General features: G+C 37.9%; 1 protein-coding gene across 1 annotated transcript; it reads left to right on the top strand.

The window, feature by feature from the left end:
- The first annotated feature begins 2,973 nt into the window (after window positions 1-2,973).
- On the top strand, window positions 2,974-19,023 carry LOC134535998 (cystathionine beta-synthase). The gene is made up of 11 exons (XM_063375485.1): window positions 2,974-3,305; window positions 3,415-3,565; window positions 5,817-5,923; window positions 7,242-7,376; window positions 7,469-7,683; window positions 10,217-10,496; window positions 12,049-12,141; window positions 13,121-13,298; window positions 14,264-14,398; window positions 15,608-15,801; window positions 16,091-19,023. The coding sequence occupies exons 2-11, from the start codon at window positions 3,477-3,479 to the stop codon at window positions 16,228-16,230; spliced, it is 1,566 nt and encodes a 521-aa protein (XP_063231555.1). The 5' UTR covers window positions 2,974-3,305; window positions 3,415-3,476; the 3' UTR covers window positions 16,231-19,023.
- Window positions 19,024-19,290: the final 267 nt, after the last annotated feature.

Below are 19,290 nucleotides of genomic sequence, written 5' to 3'. Positions count from 1 at the left end.
TAGCACCCTGTGCGAGGCTATAACGATCCTCGAGAACACTAAACTAACTGAAGATGTTGGGGTTTTGTAGTTTCTGCTTGAAAAGCTTTTTTTTTTTTTTTTTTCCCCACAATTCAATAAAGTTGTTGGGTATGTTGAGTGTTAACTACATATTGTCTCTCACATTAAATTACAGCAGAAAAAGCGGTGAAGATGATTTCAGATTTAAATTTATAAAAGGTTAATAATTCAGTTCTTTAAAAAATTTTGAGTGCATACATCAAAGTAAATTGGAATATATAGCAAAATAAAATAAATAAACAGACAATTTACTGATGAAGCAGTAACACCTGCTGTTTACTGTCGCCATTGCAGTTTTATTCACTGAGACTGACAAACTTATAAATAATGTACGAGCTCGTCAGCAGTACCTAATTGAGCCCACTGGATAGTACAATAAAGATTTGTTTATACTACATGTGATGTCCAGCACAGAATTTGATTGGCTGATATCATCCCGCGGTTGGAAGTCAGCAGCCGAAAGATAAAGTTAAACCATCTACGATGGCCGACTGCTCGACTGCGTTTTGTGAAATTGCATATGCGTGCGTGCACCAAGACGCAGTTATCTTTGACTGCTAAATGCGGTTTTCCGGCAGCATATGGTGAGTATAACCCAAACGATAGCACATATTCTACAGAGGCGTTATAGCTTGTGGATGTCGCATTCAGTGATATTTTCTGTGTCATTGACAACGAGAATATTAGTGACATACATACACAGGCTCTCCTCACCACCTCCCTCTGTGTAATGGACCTCAAAGTTAGAATCTGGGACCAACACTTTACACATGTTTTATGAGCCTAAAAATGTCTATACATGGACGATTTCCACACATCAAGGGTCAAAGCTTAAAAAATATGTCCCTATCTCAAGCAAAGAAGTTGATGAATATAGGAATGTCGAAGGTCCAAACGAATCCAGTCATTTCAACATCTTACGTTACATGAGTATGGAGGGGAAGGGTGTACAAAATCTCCACAACCATACGGTTGACATGCCCGCAGGACATACTCCCAATGGCCCGAGTTTCCATTTCAAGACCAAGCTCCCAAGCCTGGTCACATTATGCTGCCAGGCAATTCCCGGTTGCTGAATCAAGCTACCTAAGCATAAGTGAGTACAAGTCTAGCCCGATATTCCTGAAAAGAGACCGTCAGTAACACACCAGGTCCCCTATCTGCTGCAGGAGGGATGTAAGATGTCAAATACCTATACCTCTTAGTTCAGCCACCACAGTGTCAAACAGGGTCTCATCCATTCAACGTTTGAGGACATCCGAAGGAAATCTGACATGATGAGATAAGCTCACCTGCCACACAACCATCTTAGGTTCTCTCGGGGAGTAAAAATCCATGCCATCCCTCATTGCCATCTTGCTACGACCAGGTCATCAATCCGGCGGTCATAGGTCGAAGAGCATTCCCATAATCTCTAGCCGAGGGCATAACAATAATGGTGAAGATCATTAGGCTCTGTCTTCTATGCCAATATGTGCAATTGTTCGGCAATAACTAGAAGCAAGGATTGTAGTCGTAACAGTTTCAAAAGTCTATCAGTTTATGACATGTCATCGTCCAGACTGTAATACGTGAAGAGTTAACTGTCTGAGAGGCCCAGGCAATACAATGAGCCTTAAAATTGCAGTGGCCAGAGAGGATCTGGGAAAGGGAGTGATTTATTTCAAAATGGTCACACATCAGTCGGGCCTTGACAGACGAAAACACCGAATGAGAATGGTAACCTTAGTCTGTGGCATCCCACTGCAATAGCCATTTGCGCAAGATCCTCTTCATGTACATCGGGCTGCAACGAGTTCGGGAGTTTCAGTGTACCTTGTTGGCTGCCACCATTTCTAGTGGGATCGCACCCACCAGGATCTGCAAGACAGTGTTGGAAACAGAAGCAGCATACGCCTTGGACACTGTATGGAGCACATGCCACACATGCATCAAATTCGTACACCTAAACTAAGACAGCTACCTCGCTGATTCCCACCATCACCATTCTGCCTACCACTGCTGCCACTGGTATCACAAGCACCACATGCAGCAGGTTTTAACTCTCCTCCTCACCTCTATCATTACCCTTTCGGGTGTGCTCCCTCACCACCTACCCCAATCCACTATTTACCGGCTGGGATGCCCATCTTTACTCTTTCTTCCCCCATCTTCTTCGGTCCTTGTTCCCACACCACCCCTGGCATGTTAAGATCGCCTGCCACTATTACCCACCTATCCTCCCCTAGCAAGTTCAACCTGTCTTTTACCATCTCGATGGCTTCATCCCCTTGCCCCGGGGGTCTGTACACTGTTAGCAACCTTATATTTCTCTCCCAGCCTCGGATTCTTAATTTCAATACTTCCACTTTCTCCCCCACCCATTCAACCCTTGCAATCAGTCCCTCCCGCATTTTTGTTTCTGTCCCTTTTAAATATCTCATAATTAGCCCTACACAGTTACCCTTTCCTGATTTCTTCGTCCAACCACGACTCAACTGCTTCAAGAATATCAGCCCAAAGCTCTACCTTGCTCCAGAACATGTCAACATTTCTATACAAACTCCTACAATTTATTGTTGGTACCTTCACATAGTTGTATTTTCCCCTTTGTGACACTATTCATTTCCAACCATTACATGTTCCTTTCCCAATTAATCCTTCCTTCATCAGCACCTCTTCTGCCCTGTTCACCTTCACTACCCCATATCCTACACTCTCCCACAAATCCATCTCATTACTAACATTTCCCCCCTCCTCCTCCCTCCACATAAACATTACTACCCTCCGACTCGTTGCCTCCGACTCTACTCCTATCTTTGTCCTGCCTATGTCCAACTACCCCCCCCCCCCCCCCTTTTCCAGGTTTTTTTGTCTCGCCCACTTGCTTTCCACCGAGCTTTGCCTTTGACGCACTTCCTCTCCTTACACCTGCCTCATAGAGTAAATAAAGCGTCGCCGACCTTGTGTGCATCTTGTGATGGTTGTGGGCCACTTGGGCCACTCCACCAATATATATGTATACATGACTGTGGACCAGCTGTATCAAGCGCATGCGTAGATGGCGGTATTTGTTATTTTTTGGTCTTTGTTTGCGATTCCGAAGAATGGGATGTGAAAAGTTCTGAGCTTTGGCGGATCAAAGGTCAAAGTCTGTCCGCTATAAATTAGAATCTTGATGCAGTATAAGCCATTTGTCTGCAGTTATTTTTAAGTTAAATAAAGAAGGCTTTACTGTTTTACGTACCTACTGCTTTCTGCGAGAGGTAGGCAAACAGGTGGTGGCGGGTCGATTGCCTGCTACGTAAACTTCGTTAATTCTTTTGCAATGTGTTGGTTTTAGTTGTGAAATTTGTTATTTCCACATTTTTTCAGGTCAATAAATACGAAGTCGGAGCGGTGTATGTATACATTGACCAGTTAGGCCGATATCCGAAATGGATTTCGTTCGTCCAGATCTTCCGAGCAAATGTACGTGGCGACCGGGAATGAGCCCCAGCGACTCGCCGCACACTAAACATAAACTGTGAGTAGTTACTTTTTTTTTTTTTTTACTGGGTAATTTCCTGGAGTAAGTGCTCTTCAATAAAATACAAATTCCGAATATGGTGTTTTTCAGTACTTACTAGCCTAACAGTAATTTATCTCATAAACACTTGTAGTGACAAATAACATTGTGGGATCCTATTTAAAGGGCAAGTTATTGAAAGATAGATAGTTTTAATGTGTGAGGGGTAAAATTAAGTATAGTTCAGTTTTTACACTGTATATTTGTTAAGTAAAGTTTACACCAGTAATGAAGTACAGAAGAATGAATTTTTATACATTCTCAAATATTACACTTTTCTGCATTTTGTATAGTTTTTAAGGTCCCACTTTTTATATGTACATGCCTTTGAGTGACGTGCCTAACCAAACCTTATGAACTGTTTAAAACTGCAAACCACTTAAAATTGAATAGATTTGGTTTTTTGTTTTTTTTTTTTTGGGGGGGGGGGGGGGGGGTAAACCTGCATTTGGGCAAGGATTATTTCTCGTACATACTACACACTACCATTTCTTTGTCTTGCTCTGTAGGTGCACCTCTCACTTCCACAAGCCCATTCCACTCCCACCATATCCTCAACAGGAATTTTTTTCCACTTCATGGGGTCTCCTCCATCTGTATTCACCTCTGTACAATTTGTATCCCAGCAGTCTTCAACCCCTTGATCATTTTTAACAGTCTCACCAGCCTTTCTACCCATGACCTCCCCATTACTGTTTCCTGCCCTAGCTCCTTGTTCATCACTGATTGTCTCCTTTCTCCTTCACATATGCATTACACATTATGCTGACCTGTGCTGTACCTTCTCCAGCTCTTTTATTTCCATGTCAAGATAAACATCCCAAACCGCTGCCGCATCCTCCCTCACCGGTCTCGCCAACATGGCGTATGCTTTTACCTTTACCTCTCTTCCTGTTCCCTTCTCGTCCTGTTAATCAATCTCACTCCCCTCATCACCTTCTTTACCACCCTCTGTACCTGCTTCCCCCATTCTAGGTCATTAAGTAGGGTTATCCCTAGGTAGGTACTTGTAATTCTCTGCCGCCTGTATTTCCCACCCCTTTCGGCAATAAACTTCTTTTAGTACTGACCTTGTAAACTAACCATCTAGGTCTTGTGTACTTTTAACACCATTCAATTCTTCCTTGACCAGTGCTGTAGCTTGTATATATATATTTAACCTAGTGGTTAAATCCTGTGATCAGACTTCATTCACTGCTGCAGTAGCCAGAGCAGTCATTTCTTGCGATAGGCCAGTAACTGCTGCTGTACTCAGGTTATTGAATTAATTTGTTAAGTACAGTGGAGTCCCGATAATCTGAAAGTCTGCTCGATCCGAAACCAAAAGTCAAAAAGGACTAAGGTTACAGTTAAACCACAGTGATACTAAATAATACATATATAGTTTTCTATGTATCGTATGTATCGTTAGTGTGTATCATTTGTGGTTAGAATAACTTACACTAGGTACTGTAATATGATGCATTCTGCTCTCTTAACACCCATTTCATCCCAAGACTTAGTTATGTTTAAACAGACTTTATAAAATAAACTATGTATGTATATTTATGTAATCACAGGTTTTTATGAAATTTAAATTTATTCTAAGAATTATTCACTCACCTGAAAAATTTGTTAATCCGAAAAGAGTCCGGTCCCAGTAATTTTGGAATTTCGGGGACTTCATTGTACTTTTTATTCAAAAATGATTTTCATTATTATGTAATCTTGACCTTGCAAGAAAGGTCTAATGGTAATAATAGTATATTAAATAAAGCTTGTCAAAATGTTTTTAACATAGATATTTTTTATCTTGTCTATCTTCTTTTCGATATCTTTCAGTTTCTTTCTCTCTGTCTCTCTCTGTTTGTGTTGTGTATGTAGCTGTGTGACTCAGTATTCGAGAATTTTTCCCCATTGTTATAATATTGAAATATTACATTTTAAAGGATTTGAATTGGCTAAAGTGGGTTCTTTTATTTATTTATTTATCTTTTTTAACAGCAGCTTTTTGCTACTGTGTTGGATTTCACAAGTGGTATTGTGAGATGTTTGCAAAAGTTTGAGATTTAATCTTTTCTCTTCTTTCCAAGTTGTGGATATGATTAGCCTTTTTTTGATCCTTATTCATCTGTTTATTTATGTTCTATGCTATACATGTATAATATGTTAAAATGTTGTAACTAATGTTAAACTGAGACAGTTTGCTGAACCTCATCTCCTTTTTCAGGGAACCACGGAAGAACATTTTACCGAACATACTCCATGCCATTGGCCATACGCCATTGGTTCGTTTGAACAACATTCCGAAGTCTTTTGGAATCAAGTGTGAAATGTGTAGGTACTGGACCGTAGAAAGTCTTTTATGCCATTGTGTGAGAACTTTAGTTTAACTTATTGAACCCAGTAGCTTTTTATGTTAAGGTTTTGCGGGGGGTGGTCTGGAATATCCGCTTCCCAATTAACCAACTAAACCGAAGGAACTGACTTAATATCTAGATAGGTATAAATAACTTACAAGGGGAAGGTCCAAGCCGGAACTCATCGATTTGGCTTAGATTAGGTTAGTAGAAGCAGTTTGATGCCTCTTTCATGAAATTTCCAAATGAAACTCTATGTTAGCAAAACTATCTGGGAAAACATTTTATACAGATTAATGGCCAAACAAGAAATAATCACAAATTTAAAAGTATGTGAGAATATTAGAAATGCTGTTCTATTTTTGTGTGATGGTGCTGAAATTTTTTCCGTAACAATTGTACATATTGATGATTGTGAGATGTCCACTAGAATGTATTGTAACCAGTGTTTAGCCATGCGCAGGGCACTGTTTTTTTAAAATGGTTGTCTATTTGTTTCCTTATTGGGATTCCGTTTGAAATATGACCCGCTAGTTAGGTTATGGTTGTATCGCAACAAGGCAGTGCTTATTTTTTACCTTACCTGAACGTCTTGGAATACCGCCCCAGGTATGTATAGACACCCTGATGAAAAACTGAATCAGGGTGGCCAGGCCGGGATTCAAACATGGATCCTCTAGAATGTGAATCCATTGACTTACCATTTAACACCTTGCACCAGGCAGCTGGCTTAGTTCTCTCCATAAGGAGAACCTGGCCTAATTCTCGTGTATAACTGTATGCTAAATCATTGACGCTGTGTATCTCATGCATGATGGGCAGTTATAAACTTGCTAGTTTGTGAAAAATATATTTTAAAATAATAATTATGTTGTAATGTTTATAAGTGTTTTGGACTAAGCTTATGTCTTGCACGTTAGTCTCCAGAAGAATGATGCTAAAATCAAAGTTTGCCTACCCAACTACTGTATAAATACAGTACAGCTTGTATCACTGAAATTAATAATAATCCTCTGGGGTTGGGGGTTAAAGAAATACGCTTGTGTGCTAGCATTATTTTTCATGAAACAAACATTTAATCTCAGAGTGAAAAATAAACCAAATAGAGGAACCATATTCTTGCAAATAACAGATAGTTGTGAAATATTAACTTCTTATAAAAATGGGACTTGAGTAATTACTTATGTGCATATTCTGGGATAGACCTTTCTGTACCTAAGTAGCTCATCAATTTTTTGATTGCCTGGATAGCTTGATGTACCTAATATGTTGTTAATGTGGTATGTATTTCCTAGTGGCAAAGTGTGAATACTTGAACCCTGGCGGCAGCGTTAAGGACCGTATTGGTTTCCGCATGATTGAGGACGCGGAGGAGAAAGGTCTTCTGAAACCAGGATCTGTCATCATCGAGCCAACGTCGGGGAATACAGGTAACAGTTTCCTTGATGCTTGTGAAGTTTTAAATAATTGTACAGGAAACAGTGTCACTTATCTGTTAACGTGAATGGCCTGGTGTGGTTAGGTATCGGCCTGGCGATGGCGTCTGCCGTGAAAGGGTATCGCTGCGTCATAGTCATGCCGGAGAAGATGTCGAACGAGAAAGTGGACGTGCTTCGAGCTCTTGGGGCAGAGATAGTGCGGACCCCCACGTCCGCTTCATTTGACTCCCCGGAGGGGCTCATAGCTGTCTCCCAGAGACTTAACAAGGAAATTCCCAATTCGATTATTCTGGACCAGGTAAAGAAAATTTAACGTTTTTACATTTTAGTTTTTGAGGCCAAGTTTTTATGTTAGGTGTATGTTTGTATATTTGGGTGTTTACTAGAGTTTTCATTTTTGTTTTGACTTATATAAATGGAATCTTGCATGATTGTGACACTTTTTTTTTGTTGTCTTTACTTTGAAGTTGCATAAACTCTTTGTTGTAGCTCATGTTTTACATGTACTAGTTTTTTTTGCATGTTGTTAACATGTTAATTGCAGATACCTTTTTTTTTTGTAACCATACTATTTTTTTACTGTTTGGGGAAAGGGAAAATTTTGTAAGGCAAATGAAACAAAAGTAAAAGTACTTCACTTAATATTTAACTTTCACTAATAATTCTCCAAAATAATTTGTTGGTGTTTCTTACAGTAACAATAGTGTTTATTTCTATTCACTATTATATATATTTATGAACCTAATTTTTTGTAACTAATGTTTTTTTTTTCCTTTTTTTTTTTTCTTTCTAATTTCCATAGTTCATAATCTGCAAGACTATATTAAGAATAATATTGTGGGAAAATCACTCACAATGTAATGCATGAAACTTAGAATTTCAATACCAGCTAAGCAGAGCAATAACAAATTATTTCCATAGAATGTGGTGGATCGTACTGGCCAAGGTTGAATACTGGATCAGACCTTTGGTCTCTCCTAATTGGGCCATGGCTATCTACAGAAATGAATCAGCTGTGTACCAATTGCTGGTGGAGTCAACTCTTGCACAAGTCCCCTAGCAATTGCATGGTCATTTTCACATTATCTCAGGTCCTTGAAAGGCCTTAAGTGAGCCTTGTGTGGTGCAGCTGTAGATAAGTGTGTGTGAACGAGCGAACTAGATTCATGTGAAATACCAGTGTCGTGAGGAAAAATTTTAATCGCTAGTAGTATGCCCTAATAGAAACTCACAAAGAATTTAGGCCTGTAGTGAAGACTGTAACCGCTTCTTATGTAACCTTAGTTGCTTAAGTATTCATAAAGTTAATTACAGTTATTAATATTTTTTTTATGGTAGGGTTGTAAACGGTTTGCAGACCTGCCAACTCTCACGATTTTGGTGTGAGGCTCACGATTTTAAGGTCCATCTCACGCCCTCACGCCAAAATAGTGTTTCCTCACGATTTTTTGGGGCCCCAAGATTTTGTTTGTAAAAGTTACAAAACAAGTTTTACGAAAGCTTACAGTAACGAGTTTCCATCAATACTCGAGTCACGTAAAGGAAGCAATTTTGTGTTTTGTAGCGTGTGCCGTGCTGATTTTTCTATCTCGCATAGTGGAAGAGGAGACATTGTGAAACATGTTGCTACAAAAAAACACAACTAACACGTGAAGTGTATTGCTTCCAATAAAAAAATTAATTTTGCTGTGAACAGTGATAATAGTGTTACACGAGCAGAATGTTATTTTACATCTTTTTTAGTTGCGGCCCTGCATGATCACTACACGACAGCGCTAAATTATGTTCAACTAAATTAAATCTGCAACCTATAATTTGTTGAAATAAATTTTGAAGCAGAGACCATGTAACATATGTACAGGTATGTCACTTAAATTTAAAGATTCTCATTTGTTGTTTTTTATATCTAACCTGTATTTATGGGCCTGACAATTTTTATCGAGGACCTCATGATTTTTTAAATTTGAATGTTGGCAGGTCTGGGTTTGCATGTTTGTGTAGATTTGAACTTCAAATTTTCCATCTCAAAAATTTTATCCAATCTTGGTTACTGAATCTGTGTAGCCCCCAATAGAATATTTTTTTTTTAGTAAATCAGCAAAATCAGCATAACAAACTCCTAACAGATTTAAGATATTTGGTGCACTCACTCTCTCTTGCCTACATCTTGTGTTAATACACTCACCTTCTGTTGTCCAGTTGTGCTGCTACTGTAGTAATAAATGGTTTTCAAGTTTTTTTGCAAATTTTGACCTAAGTTTGCATTCTGTGCTAACATTTGTATGAATTTATACTGTGAATCTCTGTCAGCATACTTAGGCCCCCCACCTACCCGGGCGTACATGCGGTGTGCAGAGCTTCAGAAAAAAAACTGTGCGATTTGAAAAGATAATATTTGAAAAGTCTTGCCTAAGATGTCAGAGTGACGAAAAACATTCAAGAATACGCTGAGGGCGGATGAGTAGAGTTACGTGTCCGTATTTCGTTTTTGAAAAATGTATTTTTAGAAGAGCGGAAATGGCTAAATACGAATGTTTGCAGGATGGTGTTCAGGCATGAAACACCTGGTAGAGATTCCTGAAAGCACTCTAGTATAGACTTGTATTAAACATTTATCCTCGTTTCTCAACCGGATAATGTAATGGTCACCACTCAGATCTCATGGTTGTCCTATGCATGACGAGAAGACTGGGCGCCACAACCTTGCGCTTAGAGGCGATACCTCGCTAGAAGCACCAGCGAAGGTCGCACTTATCATCCCGCCTCACCAACACGAGTACACCCCTGACCGGGCATGTTGCTGTAACGAGTGCCCGCCGGGGTGTGTGCAGTACCGCAACGCGGGCAACCCCCTGGCGCACTACGACCGGACGGGGGAGGAGATCTGGCAGCAGTGCGGGGGCCGGGTGGACATGGTGGTGATGGGCGCCGGCACCGGCGGGACCATCACGGGCGTCGCCCGCAAGCTGAAGGAGGTCTGCCCCTCGTGCATCGTCGTGGGGGCGGACCCCGAGGGCTCTGTCCTGTCGGAGCCGGCCGAGCTCAACGACACGGACGTCACGTTCTACGAGGTGGAGGGGATCGGCTACGACTTCATACCGACTGTTCTGGGTGCGTGGTTTCTCACCGATGGGCTCAAGTATTGTCTGGTCGTGCTTACAGCGTGTCTGCTATGAAGAAAGTCCCTGCAAAGTCTTCAACTGTGGAGAGGGTGATAAAAGTATCTGAAATCAGGGATCTCGCAGACAAGGAAAATCATTTAAAAAAAAAAAATTACAAAATATTAGTTACCCAGCTGGATCAGTAATTTTTAATCTCCTAAAACTGGTATGTATTTTAATCGCAAATTCATATGAAGTAAAAATCTGTTTTCATCATTAATGAAATGAGAGAGAAAAATTTGATGAGTTAACTCTTTATTGATTAATGGCTTAAATTTTTGTTAAGACATTGTGGTTTTACATTGCAGACTTGGTAGCATTGGTTGCATTGCATTGAAGTAGATAAAATTACAAACTGCATTGTGCAGAAAAAAGGTTTTGTGGTCAATTTAACATTTTATGTATGGTTTTGGTAAATATTTGTTCATATATTTGTTATCTTGCGAGATTGATTGATGAGAAATGGGAACAATATTTGGCTGTACAGGGAAAACTCTAGGAAAACAAACTTCAGTAAGAGAGTGGTAGGCCTGAAAATGTCCAGCTCTAGATTTCAAAATCTTGATCTCCTTAGGATGGAAAAATAGTGATGTTTCAACGAGAGTGCAGTTTTTGCTACACTCCCCATTTAAAAATTAACTCTAGAAGGGGAGAAAATAAATTTGGCCACCGAGAGAATATGAAATCAATGACAGATATTTACAAGGCATATGTCAGTTTATACATAAGATTACAAAAATACATTTAAAAGTGTAGAACAAGGTCACTTTTATTTTCTTATATAGACCCATAGACACCTTGGTTTTGTTCCCCTTCAAATTGGTATTAAATCATTTTTTTCTTGCTATTTCTGCCCAATCATATATGGCCTTTTTGTGTATTATTTCCGGTATCACACTTTTTTTCATGTAATGATTGCTTTAACTTTACAGACAAACATTACATCCATGAAGGCTGAGACATGGTGATATTCTTGTCTGCAACTTATGTTAAAAGTTTTAAATGTTTAGAATGTTCTGCAGAAACTTCACATTATTTTTTAGTTAATTATACTTATAAATTATTATCATTATTATTATTATTTCATCACAAAATGAGATTTTTTTGTACATGTTTAATGTGATGACTTTCATTGTTCTCTTTTACTTATCATTTGTTATCTCATATGGATTAGTTTTTGTTTTATAAAATGGACTACATTTTTAACTAACTATCCTTGTAATGATCTTGGATACTATATTTAACGAGTCTTCAGTTTTTGTACCTATGCATATACTTCTTTATAGAATGCTAGATACAATTGTTTATATAAATGTAAATCTTTTGTTAGAAGTTTAAGAAGTATTTCAGAAAGAGATGAATAAGTACATGTTTATAATCATAGTTGACAAACTTCATAATAAGATTTTGCTGTGAAAATTTAAAATCTAAGAAGTATTGTGGCATTATTTATGTAAAACATTAACGTGAGACTACAGTGAGCTCTATGTGGACAATTTCAGATCGTTCTGTGGTCGACAAATGGTACAAGTCTAACGACAAGGAATCTTTGCCTTTGGCAAGGAGGTTAATTCGAGAAGAAGGACTTCTTTGTGGTGAGTTTGTCCAACGTTCTGAATAAGGCAACCTTGGTTTGAATCCTGATCTGGCCATTCCAATTTCAGTTTTCTATGATTTTCGAGGCAAATGCCAGAATGTTTCCTTACTAAACGCCTGGGCGTATTCCTTTTCCACTTGAACTTAAATTTTGAGTACTGTATATACATAATTCATTACTAAACTGTTGAGACGTTAAGCTTCAGTAGCATTATTAATCACCCAGAAAAATGTGTTTAAAGAGTATATTGGGCAAATAAATATAGTGGATCTATAGTAAGAATTTTCTCAAGGTACTTAGAATTTTAGATTTATTAACAGGGAAAATTTATTAAAAGGAGTAAGATGATTAGTATTAATAAATTTTCTAAATTAATTTATGGTTTGTTATTTTAGTCTAATTTTGATTTTTATAACAGAAGATTCACTGTTGTTGTTTTTATTTTCATAAATTCTGTTTTGTAGTACTTATTCCACCAAAATAGTGTAATATTGTCATGCTGCAATTTCATGACAAAATTATTGGCAAATTACATTTAGAACAGTAAAAATAAATCAGTGAGCATTTATAGATCAAAAGTGATTCTATAAGAGATTATTGATCAAACGAATTAAATATATTTTTCTGATCTATGTGCTTTGGTACAAACTTATTATGGAAATAATGACATTCCTTAAATTCAGGCATTGAAATGTAACTTTTTTTTTTTTTGTGATTGGAATGAAGTTCTGGTAACATGCTGCTTGATTTCATGATTTAACTTGCATTTTGGTGCTATGTATATGTTTTACAGCGTATTGACATGGTTTCTGGTTTTTTCGTGAATCATCATATCTTTTCCCTACTTATTATGTAGAAAGTTTTCTTAGAGGGTTATCCTGTAGGTGCTGTAGGTGTCGGGAAAGACACTTGTATCGTGATGTTTGGCCTCTGGGCAGCAGACGAGCTTGTGCTCCAGCCTTGTTGTTTGCATACAGGTGGCAGCAGTGGGTCCGCCCTGTCCGTGGCGTTGCGAGCCGCGGCGGACCTGAAGGAAGGCCAGCGATGCGTGGTGGTCCTGCCGGACTCGATCCGCAACTACATGAGCAAGCTCGTGAGCGACCAGTGGATGCACGCTCGGTGCTTGCTTCCAGACGACCCGTGCCAGCGCAACTGGTGAGCTGCCGAGCGAGGTGGCCCAGCGTGGCGGGGCTGTGTGGCGGTGCATTCACATGTCCGACCAGCGTTAAGTGTAGACACTAAAAGAGGAAACTGCCAGGAAATGGATATTTTTTATTCTTGTTAACATAAGCATTGGCTGGGCCGTCGAGAGAAATGATGTGTGAGTAAAGACAGATAAAAGTTTAAGAGAAGAATATGTTTTTGTTTGTTTAAATTTCTTTATGCATTTTTTCTAAGCTTTATTACCTATTACTTAATATTAAATTCAGGGGTTAATCTTAATATATATAAATCCAGTGTCCTGATGTTTGTTTCCAGTGAACTCTTCACCAAGTCAACCGATTTCGATGAAAATTGGCATTTATGTGTAATTTTTTCCAACTTGAGATGTAGGATAGTTTTTATTTCGATTAATGGTCTTAATAATTTATAATTAATAATAAACTGATTACCAATGTTGATTGGTGTTTAAGCCCGGGAAACAGTGGGTACTTCGTCTCCATGACAACGTTGCGTGCTCGAGAGTCGGTAAACCATCGCTGATATTCGTTTTTTCTTCGGTACATTACAAAGCATTGTATTAAGTTTTTGTCAAAATTAATTAATTTTCATTTTATTTCATTTATTATAACTGTAAATAAGAGATTTAATCTAAATTTTTTTTTCCCCCCCATTAATACAACCGTGCGAAGCCGGGTCGGGCAGCTAGTAAAATATAAAATTGCAAGGTTACCTTCATGAAAAAACTTAAGTAATATTTTAAAACAGTAGTAAGAAAAAATCATCTAATAAAAATGCTAAGAAATCATTTTTTTTGTCTTTATTTATTTTCTTCTGGTATTCGTATTCGCGTGAATTTTTTTGAATGCGAATGTCAAGAAAGGTGTGAATGTTTGGGAATGGGAATATTTGTGGCGTCACTAGTGTGCGGAGGACTGTGAGAGCCGTGCCGTGTGCAGGTGGCGGGACCTGAAAGTTTCCCGCCTGGGGCTCAAGGCACCGCGGAGCCTGCTGCCCGGCATCGCGTGCCAAGAGGCCGTCCGGGTCATGAAGAAGGAAGGGTGCGCCCAGCTTCCGGCCGTCAGCGAGACAGGGTGAGTGCACACCTCCGGCTCGTTATTCGCTTTGTGCGCTGCTTTCCAATCATGGTTGAGCTGCCTCGCTTTAAGCCCTTGGCGAACAGAAAGAGCACGGCATTTGGTGGGGGGTAATTTTGTGAATGGAATGAGAATGTGCTGCCATCGATGGGGATGGCGTGAACCAAATTTCACAAAGCCAAAGGAAAAATTTTCATAGTGTTAAACTTAGCTTTAACAGGTCCAAAGATGGGGTTTAGTATTATTTGTTCCCAAGTCCTTTTCACTTTTATAGAAGCTGCTTTTTTTTTTTTTAATTTCGCTCTGCCAAATCAAATGATTCAATAGTCAACATAGCTGCCCCGGCAATGAATTCTCGTGGCGGGTGCAGAAATTACATGTTGTTTGTGTTAAGACATGTGGGTGAATAAAAGATTCTCGTTTATGCTTATCACGTTTGGCATTATTTTTAAGAAGTCTAGTTTGTGTCCAAGTTTCATATTGTAAGTGTACTGGGTTTTATCGCATAATCGTCGCCCTCGCATAATCATCACACTGTTATTTTAGGGTGTCAAAATTTGAAGAAAAAAATCTTGCATTTGTTTTTGGTCCGACTGTAAGTCCAAGCGCTTTGTGTAGATAGTAAGCATGACATGATAAAGCACTGTGCAACAGCAATCGGTTTTTAATTTGCCATCAGGTAGTATAGTAGTTATATAGGAAAATACAGTAATAACAATATGTACTCTACTTTTTAAATAAACATATTTTCCATTAATAGGTTTGGTTTTTATGAACAACTTTATTTACCTCAACAAAAATGCTTTTTTTGCATAAAATTCACACCTTAATTTTCAAACTTCGTTTTAGTATCAAATGTGTGACTGCGATAAAACATGGCATTTGTAACATGAGAGCACATAAATTTGCTTGTTAACGAGGTTACATGTTCCACATATCTGGCGAGTACTGAAAACTGGCTCACAGGTTTTTACTGATACATATAAATGTCTAAAACCTTTGGCTGGATCAATTTTTGATGAGACGAATTATTGCTGTAAAAATGGGTTAAAATAAAAACTAATTCAAAACTTACTTACCATCAAATTTTGAATAATTCAAAACCATCTTAATAGTATCTGAAACCTTAGTCCAAAGCAAATTTTTATACGACCATGTATTAGCGCCTAGATATCTGGTGTACATAGTTGTGTGTCTACGGTGCAGGCACTTCAAAGGCATGGTCATGCTGAAGTACCTGTTGTCTCAGCTGGTTGGAGACAGAGTGAAGCCCTCCGACCCGGTGGAGAAGGCGTTGTTCCGACAGTTCCTCCGGGTAACACCTGACACGTCCGTTGGCCGAGTGTCCCACATGCTCTGCAAGGAGGACTTTGTTGTCTGCGTCCACGCAGAACGCATGTGTGAGTACCGCCAAGCATCCACGTATGCTGTTTGTGTTATGTCCGTTGTGCAGTCTCATTTATTTACTCGGCTGCTAGCAGCGTGTGATCGTACTTCAGAGGACCCGGGTTTTGAATCCTGATGTTCATGTAACAACACCTATAAATTACGGCATGATCTTTTAGGGAATTGAAAAAGTATTAAAGCGAGGTACCTTTTTTTTTTATTAAAGTCCTGTACCTGTTGCATGGTTTTGTAGGCCTGTAAACAGCGAGCAAGCCTCTTCAGTTAATTGTTGTTTGTTGCCAGCTGATTCAGGTGGAGTGATGGAATCTCACGAGGTGGTGGATTGCATTGTGACACCAGTCGACCTTCTCAGCCTTATCGCCGAGAAAGAGGCTTCGCACACATCGTCAAACCATTCCGGAGGGACTGCCAAGTCAGTTTGAACAGCTGCTGCTGCTGCCAGCTCTAGTCGGGAACAAGTTTTCAAAGTCTGAGACCGTAGAATGTGCTGAAAATAAACTTGCAGTAAATCCTATTTTAAAAGGTTTCTCGAGTATATAGAATATTTAGACTGACCTATTAACAGGGTAAACTTATTAAAAGTTTAAAATTGTATGTATTGTTAGGTCAAGTGCTTAATTTTTCAAACTTACCTATGCTGCAAGAAATTTTCTTAGCTGAGATTTTCCTAAAGAGGGTTTTACTGTTTATTTTTGGCAAACAAGAATTCTTAATCATATGCATCAGTTTCTCATTTAATGGACAATTGTTAAGACAGACACTATATTTCCATACCTTCAATTTTGTTAATATAGCTTTCAAACTCGTGACTGCAAACATTTCCGTGTCGTAGATTATGTATGGGCGGGGTTGGTACTTCTTGAATAGCCTGTCTGTGCACTCATATCCAAGTGCTTCACTGTGTACACACGTGAATAATTCTTGCACACATGCATAATGGTTATCAAAAGATAACAATGGATTTTGATAACAATGGATTTTGAAGAGCGTTTGCTTATCTTTTTTTCCCGCCCCTCTAATAAGTGTGGGCAAAACGCAGCACTAATATTTACGATACGCGTGATAAAGAAAGCAACAGCCTAAGACTAAGCGTGTTGCATTCAGTGAAATCTTATCATTTATGCGTTTAATTCAACGTAGCTTATTGTTTGTCAGATTTAGGCGTCAGTTATATGTTGTGCGATAATGGCCCCCATCAAAGGCATTTGAGGGGAAACAGCCACGTGTTACGCTCACTGTTCTTTCTCTGACACTCGCTCTTGACAAGATCACCAGAATAATCTGTTCACAACCTTTACGCTTGCTTTATCCAAGATGACAATGTTTCGATTTGTTGGTTGTGCTGCGACACATTATCCCACCATGCCGCCCGGGCAAGTCACAAGCCGACAGTAAAGTTTTTACATTGCATGTTAATAAGATTTTCTACCATTCATTACATAAACGTCCAATTTATAGATACAATTTTATTATATATTGATAGATAGTCAAATAATAAAAGCTGCCATTTTTGGAAGTTCTAGGAATGTAACTTGGGACATTAACATTGTTTCTTGTGGAGAAATGTTATTTAATTAACTGATGCTTGCTGGACAGTTTTTGGTAACGTAACCTGTCCGTTAAATGAAGACACCGTTCTTTTTAACTGGCGTAAACCTCAAATTATAATAACTTTTTGAGTAAATCTGTTTAAGTTTATTTTTTTGTTACTGACATAATTCTGTCTATCAACTCTTAAAACTTAATTGTTTCTTGGAACAAAATGTGTTTTCTTTGCAAATGTACCAACCGAGATTTTTTTTCTATTCGTGCACCATGACCTTTATTATAAAAATGTGGTCTTTAGTGACATTTTGATAAAGTTGTATGCTGCACCTATCAAGCTTCAAATAGGACAGTGCAGTATTGTATAATCACTCGGTAATTTTCACTGGAAGTGGCAGCTTGTATGTGCAGCCATATTTTTTGTCCCCACTTTATTTTTATTTTTCTTCTTTTCCATGTAAGTAATTGTGTTTTTTAAGTATATAAAATGTTAATTCAATAATTAACTTGATTACAATGGTTCAGAACTAAGTAACTACATGCAGTTCCTACTTCCTAATAATCACAACGCTTCATAAGTTTCAGCGTTACATTGTATTACATTTATTTTTATTTACTGGCACTTATAATTTCAGACTTTTACACTGTTTAGAATCATTAGTTTAGAATCATATGTACTGCCTAGTTTTTCATTTATCAGTTATAAGTCTGAAAAATGAATTTTTTAGGGAATGCAAAGAAAATTATCTTAATAAGTGTTGTGATGTTGATATTATGATGAACATTCTATTTTTATTGTGTAAATTTATTAGTGGTGTCCTTTTTAAAGTGAACAGGGATTTTTGACTTGGAAAATAGTCATGTTCATTTTCTTGAATTGTTGTTCTGTTCTCAAAGTTAGGTAAATAATTGTTTATTGAAAGGCTCTAATGTCTTATAAAGTTTTAAAGGGCCTGTATAAAATCTCTTACAATTAGATAAACTAAAATATTCTGGTCATTGTTTAGTGATCTGATTATTTGGCTTTACTTTTATCTAGCACATGATCTGTCTGGACTCTTCCAAAAAATTCTTTAATTTCCATCATAATACCTAAGGACCTTTCAAAAACAGAAAAAAAAACTTGTACTGGAATTCATTTTTTTTTTTTTTTGACTAATTACACATCTTAATGAGAGTGATCCTACAAAATAGAATGGAATTATGATGATTAGGTTAACAAAACCCAGTCATACTGGTGCTCAAAAAAATATTTTTTTATAACTATATTTTAATAGTATTGTTAGTATATGGTACTTGTTTGGAAGAATAGTTCACTTACAGAATCAAAATGATCACAGTATGTAATTTTTTCAACAGACTCTAATTTAAACTATAACATTCCAATGGTTCCTTTGTTTTTAAGAGGATCCACATTGTTTTAAAACTAATGAAACACTACTTTAGCTTAATTTAGTCATATATATTTGAGTTTTTGAGTGTAGTTTTAGTTTTTGTATGAATTGGTTGCATTTATTTTTGATAATGCATAGAACTTGAACATTCCACATTGTTTGCATTTATATACCTGGGTTGTGTTCTGTTTCTACATTAAGTTTTTTATACTGTTACATATTTTTGAATGTCATTTTAAAATAATATGTGAATAAATGGTTTGTGCAAAAAAAAAATATTGAGAATCATTTTTCCATCCACTGTAATTTAGTATAAGTAGTTTGCTGTTAACATTCCATTATTTAGCAACTCGCTATGCTAATGAAATACACATTCGCTAGTGTCACACTGTGGAGGATGAAACCTGATTGGGTGGGGTTGGTAGGGTGGGGGGGGGGGGGGGGTGGTATTTTCATGTTGGAAGTGTGCAAGATGCTTTCTTGTGTGGGTTTTGTATTGGGGTACTCTTGATACTTCCAACATTTCAAGATAGATGCCTGCTG

This window comes from Bacillus rossius, chromosome 10 (assembly GCF_032445375.1).
Source record: "Bacillus rossius redtenbacheri isolate Brsri chromosome 10, Brsri_v3, whole genome shotgun sequence".
NCBI lineage: Eukaryota > Metazoa > Arthropoda > Insecta > Phasmatodea > Bacillidae > Bacillus > Bacillus rossius.
This window is presented reverse-complemented; position numbering and strand designations above follow the sequence as displayed.

Coding starts and splice junctions, on each gene's coding strand:
- LOC134535998 (XM_063375485.1), top strand. CDS start 3,477: ATGGATTTCGTTCGTCCAGATCTTCCGAGCAAATGTACGTGGCGACCG. Junction 3,566..5,816: donor CCGCACACTAAACATAAACT/GTGAGTAGTTAC, acceptor CTCCTTTTTCAG/GGAACCACGGAAGAACATTT. Junction 12,142..13,120: donor AGAAGAAGGACTTCTTTGTG/GTGAGTTTGTCC, acceptor GTTTGCATACAG/GTGGCAGCAGTGGGTCCGCC.